Here is a 6,587-nt window from a genome sequence, read left to right on the forward strand (position 1 = left end):
CCTGAAATCATTTACAAGTGGGCTGCGGGTCGGGAGTGAGGGGCACCCGCAGGGCTGGGCTGGCAGGGGCTGCGGGTCGGGAGTGAGGGGCACCCACAGGGCTGGGCTGGCAGGGGCTGCGGGTCGGGAGTGAGGGGCACCCACAGGGCTGGGCTGGCAGGGGCTGCGGGTCGGGAGTGACGGGCACCGGCAGGGCTGGGCTGGCAGGGGCTGCGGGTCGGGAGTGAGGGGCACCCGCAGGGCTGGGCTGGCAGGGGCTGCGGGTCGGGAGTGAGGGACACCGGCAGGGCTGGGCTGGAAGGGGCTGCGGGTCGGGAGTGAGGGGCACCGGCAGGGCTAGGGGGGGCAGGGGCTGCGGGTCGGGAGTGAGGGGCACCCGCAGGGCTGGGCTGGCAGGGGCTGCGGGTCGGGAGTGAGGGGCACCGGCAGGGCTGGGCTGGCAGGGGCTGCGGGTCGGGAGTGAGGGGCACCGGCAGGGCTGGGCTGGCAGGGGCTGCGGGTCGGGAGTGAGGGGCACCGGCAGGGCTGGGCTGGCAGGGGCTGCGGGTCGGGAGTGAGGGGCACCGGCAGGGCTAGGGGGGGCAGGGGCTGCGGGTCGGGAGTGAGAAGCCCTGGGGGGGGGACACGGGGGGCCGGCAGAGGCTGGGGGGGATGGGGGGGCGCTGGCACAGGGGGGGCGCTACGACCCCGCCCCCCAGCGCAGGGCCCGGCCATGGCGAGCCAGTTGTAGGGGATCCAGCAGCTGCTGCAGGCGGAGAAGCGGGCGGCCGAGAAGGTGGCAGAAGCCCGAAAACGTGAGAGGGGCCGCGGGGGGTGGGTCTGTGGGGTGCAGGGGGAGGGGATGGGATGGGGGCTGGGGAGGGGATGGGGCTGTGGGGTGCAGGGGGAGGGATCGAGGCTGTGGGGTGCAGGGGGAGGGGATGGGATGGGGTGATGGGGTGTGGAGGGGGAGGGGAGGAATGGGGGCTGGGGAGGGGATGGGGCTGTGGGGTGCAGGGGGAGGGGAAGAATGGGGGTTGTAGGGGGCTGTGATGGGAGGGATCGAGGCTGTGGGGTGCAGGGGGAGGGGATGGGATGGGGTGATGGGGTTTGGAGGGGGAGGGGAGGAATGGGGCTGGGAGGGCTGGGGAGGGGATGGGGCTGTGGGGTGCGGTGGGAGGGATCGAGGCTGTGGGGTGCGGGGGGAGAGGAGGGGATGGGGTGTTCGGGGCTGGAGGGGAGAGGAGGAATGAGGGCTGTGGGGGAGGGCTGGGGAGGGGATGGAGCTGTGGGGTGCAGGGGGAGGGGAGGGGATGGGGTTCTGGGGGGAGGGGAAGAATGGGGTTGTAGGGGGCTGTGATGGGAGGGATGGAGGCTGTGGGGTGCAGGGGGAGGGGAGGGGATGGGGTGTGGAGGGGGAGGGGAGGAATGGGGGCTGGGAGGGCTGGGGAGGGGATGGGGCTGTGGGGTGCGGTGGGAGGGATCGAGGCTGTGGGGTGCAAGGGGAGGGGAGGGGATGGAGTGTTCAGGGCTGGAGGGGAGAGGAGGAATGAGGGCTGGGGAGGGGATGGGGCTGTGGGGTGCAGGGGGAGGGGAGGGGATGGGGTGTGGAGGGGGAGGGGAGGAATGGGGGCTGGGAGGGGATGGGGCTGCGGGGTGTGGTGGGAGGGATCGAGGCTGTGGGGTGCAGGGGGAGGGGATGGGATGGGGTGTTCGGGGCTGGGGAGGAGAGGAGGAATGAGGGGTGTGGGGGGGAGGGATGAGGAGGGGAGGGGATGGGGCTGTGGGGTGCGGTGGGAAGGATCGAGGCTGTGGGGTGCAGGGGGAGGGGATGGGATGGGATGATGAGGTCTGGAGGGGGAGGGAAGGGATTTTGGGGGGGTTCCCCCCAGAATCCTCCAGGGGCTTGGAGCCATCGGGGAAGGGTCCCCCAGTACTGAGGGGGCCTGGGAGCCTGGTGGGGTGGGGGTGGAGAGCCCGGACTCCTGGGTTCTCTCCCGGCTCCGGAAGGATGGGAGGGCCGGCAGCCCGGACTCCTGGGTTCTCTCCCGGCTCCGGGAGGACGGGGGGGCGGCAGCCCGGACTCCTGGGTTCTCTCCCAACTCCGGGAGGACGGGGGGGGGAGCAGCCCGGACTCCTGGGTTCTCTCCCAACTCCGGGAGGACGGGTGGGGGCGGCAGCCCGGACTCCTGGGTTCTCTCCCGGCTCCGGGAGGACGGGTGGGGGCGGCAGCCCGGACTCCTGGGTTCTCTCCCGGCTCCGGGAGGACGGGAGGGGGAGCAGCCCGGACTCCTGGGTTCTCTCCCAACTCCGGGAGGACGGGGGGGGGAGCAGCCCGGACTCCTGGGTTCTCTCCCAACTCCGGGAGGACGGGTGGGGGCGGCAGCCCGGACTCCTGGGTTCTCTCCCGGCTCCGGGAGGACGGGTGGGGGCGGCAGCCCGGACTCCTGGGTTCTCTCTCAACTCCGGGAGGACGGGGAGGGGGAGCAGCCCGGACTCCTGGGTTCTCTCCCGGCTCCGGGAGGACGGGGGGGGGAGCAGCCCAGACTCCTGGGTTCTCTCCCGGCTCCGGGAGGACGGGGGGGGCGGCAGCCCGGACTCCTGGGTTCTCTCCCGGCTCCGGGAGGACGGGGGGGCGGCAGCCCGGACTCCTGGGTTCTCTCCCGGCTCCGAGAGGACGGGGGGGGGCGGCAGCCCGGACTCCTGGGTTCTCTCCCGGCTCCGGGAGGACGGTGGGGGGATCAGCCCGGACTCCTGGGTTCTCTCCCGGCTCCGGGAGGACGGGGGGGCGGCAGCCCGGACTCCTGGGTTCTCTGTCTCCCCAGGGAAGGCCCGGCGGCTCAGGCAGGCGAAGGAGGAGGCGCAGGCGGAGATCGAGGGGTACTGGCTGGAGCGGGAGCGGGATTTCCAGCAGAAGCAGCAGGCGGTGAGGGGGAGGTGTGGAGAAGTGGGGTGGGGGAGGGGTTATCTGTTGGGGGGCAGGTTTGGGGGCAGGATCAGGGCTGGCGTTGGGGGGATCGGAGTCATGGGAGGAGAGGTTGGGGGGGCAGTGGGGTGGTTGGAGGGCAGGGGATTCGAGGGCTGGAAGGGGCAGGGGATATTGGGAGCCCCGTCCCGGTCTCCCCCCCCCCGTCTCCCACAGGCGCTGGGCTCACGGGGTAGGTTGGGGGGCTGGAGGGGGCAGAGTCAGTGAGGGAGGTTGGGGAGCTGGAGGGAGGCAAGGGTAGTGGGGGAGGTTGGGGGGCTAGGAGGGGTCGGGGCTGGAGGGGGCAGGGGATATTGGGGGGCTGGAGTGGGGCAGGGGTAGTGGGGGAGGTTGGGGGGCTAGAAGGGGTCGGGGCTGGAGGGGGCAGGGGATATTGGAGGGCTGGAGTGGGGCAGGGGTAGTGGGGGAGGTTGGGGGGCTAGAAGGGGTCGGGGCTGGAGGGGCAGGGGATATTGGGGGGCCCCGCCCCAGTCTCACCCCCGTCTCCCGCAGGCGCTGGGCTCCCAGGGGCAATGGGGGAGGTTGGGGGGCTGGAGGGGGGCAGGGGTAGTGGGGGAGGTTGGGGGGCTAGAAGGGGTCGGGGCTGGAGGGGGCAGGGGATATTGGGGGGTTGGAGTGGGGCAGGGGTAGTGGGGGAGGTTGGGGGGCTAGAAGGGGTCGGGGCTGGAGGGGCAGCAGATATTGGGGGGCCCCGCCCCGGTCTCACCCCCGTCTCCGCAGGCGCTGGGCTCCCGGGAGCAGTGGGGGAGGTTGGGGGGCTGGAGGAGGTCGGGGCTGGAGGGGGGCAGGGGATATTGGGGGGCCCTGCCCCGGTCTCACTCGCGTCTCCCACAGGTGCTGGGCTCCCGGGGGCAATGGGGGAGGTTGGGGGGCTGGAGGGGGGCAGGGATGGTGGGGGAGGTTGGGGGGGCTAGAAGGGGTCGGGGCTGGAGGGGGCAGGGGATATTGGGGGGCTGGAGTGGGGCAGGGATAGTGGGGGAGTTTGGGGGGCTAGAAGAGGTCGGGGCTGGAGGGGCAGCAGATATTGGGGGGCCCCGCCCCGGTCTCACCCCCGTCTCCCGCAGGCGCTGGGCTCCCGGGAGCAGTGGGGGAGGTTGGGGGGCTGGAGGCGGCAGGGGCAGTGGGGGAGGTTGGGGGGCTGGAGCGGGGCAGGGGATATTGGGGGGCCCTGCCTCGGTCTCACCCCCGTCTCCCACAGGCGCTGGGCTCCCGGGGGCAGTGGGGCAGGTTGGGGGGCTGGAGGCGGCAGGGGCAGTGGGGGAGGTTGGGGGGCTGGAGGGGGGCAGGGGATATTGGGGGGCCCTGCCCCGGTCTCACTCGCGTCTCCCACAGGTGCTGGGCTCCCGGGGGCAATGGGGGAGGTTGGGGGGCTGGAGGGGGGCAGGGATAGTGGGGGAGGTTGGGGGGGCTAGAAGGGGTCGGGGCTGGAGGGGGCAGGGGATATTGGGGGGCTGGAGTGGGGCAGGGATAGTGGGGGAGATTGGGGGGCTAGAAGAGGTCGGGGCTGGAGGGGCAGCAGATATTGGGGGGCCCCGCCCCGGTCTCACCCCCGTCTCCCGCAGGCGCTGGGCTCCCGGGAGCAGTGGGGGAGGTTGGGGGGCTGGAGCGGGGCAGGGGATATTGGGGGGCCCTGCCTCGGTCTCACCCCCGTCTCTCACAGGTGCTGGGCTCCTGGGGGCAGTGGGGCAGGTTGGGGGGCTGGAGGTGGCAGGGGCAGTGGTGGAGGTTGGGGGGCTGGAGGGGGGCAGGGGATATTGGGAGGCCCTGCCCCGGTCTCACCCCCATCTCCCACAGGTGCTGGGCTCCCGGGGGCAGGGGCAGTGGGGGAGGTTGGGGGGCTGGAGCGGGGCAGGGGATATTGGGGGGCCCCCACCCCGGTCTCACCCCTGTCTCCCACAGGCACTGGGCTCCCGGGGGCAGTGGGGGAGGTTGGGGGGCTGGAGGGGGCAGGGGATATTGGGGGGCCCCGCCCCGGTCTCACCCCTGTCTCCCGCAGGCGCTGGGCTCCTGGGGGCAGTGGGGGAGGTTGGGGGACTGGAGGGGGCAGGGGCAGTGGGGTAGGTTGGGAGGCTGGAGCGGGGCAGGGGATATTGGGGGGCCCCCACCCCAGTCTCACCCCTGTCTCCCGCAGGTGCTGGGCTCCCGGGGGCAGTGGGGGAGGTTGGGGGGCTGGAGGGGGGCAGGGGATATTGGGGGGCCCCCACCCCAGTCTCACCTCCGTCTCCCGCAGGCGCTGGGCTCCCGGGGGCCTTGGGGTGGTTGGGGGGCTGGAGGGGGCAGGGGCAGTGGGGGAGGTTGGGGGGCTGGAGGGGGGCAGGGGATATTGGGGGGCCTCCACCCCAGTCTCACCTCCGTCTCCCGCAGGCGCTGGGCTCCCGGGGGCATTGGGGTGGTTGGGGGGCTGGAGGGGGCAGGGGCAGTGGGGGAGGTTGGGGGGCTGGAGGGGGGCAGGGGATATTGGGGGGCCCCACCCCGGTCTCACCCCTGTCTCCCGCAGGCGCTGGGCTCCCGGGGGCAGTGGGGGAGGTAGGGGGGCAGGGGATATTGGGGGGCCCCCACCCCAGTCTCACCCCTGTCTCCCGCAGGCGCTGGGCTCCCGGGGGCAGTGGGGGAGGTTGGGGGGCAGGGGATATTGGGGGGCCCCCACCCCGGTCTCACCCCTGTCTCCCGCAGGCGCTGGGCTCCCGGGGGCAGTGGGGGAGGTTGGGGGGCTGGAGGGGGGCAGGGCATATTGGGGGGCCCCGCCCCGGTCTCACCCCCATCTCCCGCAGGCGCTGGGCTCCCGGGGCCACGTGTGCGCGGAGGTGGAGTCGCAGACGCGCCGGCGGGTCCAGGCCATGCAGGGGGGCCAGGCCCAGGCCAAGGAGCGGGTCCTGCGCCAGCTGCTGGGCCTGGTGTGCGCCCCGCACCCCCAGCTGCACCCCAACTACGGCCCTGGCCCCTAGGGGGTGTCCCTGGCTCCACCCCCTGCTCCCCAGCTCCGCCCCCAGCCCTGCCCCCTGACTGCTGGCTCCACCCCCTGGCTCTCAGCTCTGCCTCACACCCCCAGCTGCACCCCAACTACAGCCTGGAGGCCTAGGGCAGCCCTGGCTCCGCTCCTGGCTCCGCCTCCTGTCCCCAGCTGCACCCCAACTATCATCTGGCCACCTAACGGGTGCCCCCTCCTCCATCTGCCCCCCAGCTCCATCTCCTGTTCCCAGCTCCCTGCCCCCCCATGAGCTCTTGTGGGTGTGCCCTGATCCCTAGGGGTCTGATTGGCCCCTGAACCTCCAAACCGCCCCCTCCAGCAGTATGCCCAGCCCCCTCCCACTAGCTGTGCCCCTGTACCCCAACCCCACACGTCTCGTGCACTGACTGTGCCTGTGAAATGTGGTGAATAAACAGTGACCAGTGGCGAGAGCCTCGTTATTTCACAGCGGGGGGTGGGGGCGGGGCAGGACGCCTGGGTTCTATCCCAGCTCCGGGAGGGACATGGGGTCTATAGCATTAGAGCAACTGGCTCTGGGGTGGGGCACAGGGGTCTGGTTATATGGGGACCCCTCACCCGGCGCTGAGCTGCGGCTGGCTCTAGGGTGGGGTGCGAGGGCTGGATATATGGGGAGCACCGGGTCCAGGGGTGCAG

At 72.7% G+C, this 6,587-nt stretch overlaps 1 protein-coding gene across 1 annotated transcript; it reads left to right on the top strand.

Annotated features, from left to right (window-relative positions):
• The first annotated feature begins 712 nt into the window (after positions 1-712).
• Positions 713-6,341, top strand: ATP6V1G2 (ATPase H+ transporting V1 subunit G2). Its single transcript, XM_050919686.1, is given in 3 exon segments — positions 713-794; positions 2,805-2,905; positions 5,737-6,341. Coding segments are annotated over 3 exon segments (357 nt in total). The 3' UTR covers positions 5,911-6,341.
• Positions 6,342-6,587: the final 246 nt, after the last annotated feature.

This window comes from Gopherus flavomarginatus, chromosome 12, assembly GCF_025201925.1.
Source record: "Gopherus flavomarginatus isolate rGopFla2 chromosome 12, rGopFla2.mat.asm, whole genome shotgun sequence".
NCBI lineage: Eukaryota > Metazoa > Chordata > Testudines > Testudinidae > Gopherus > Gopherus flavomarginatus.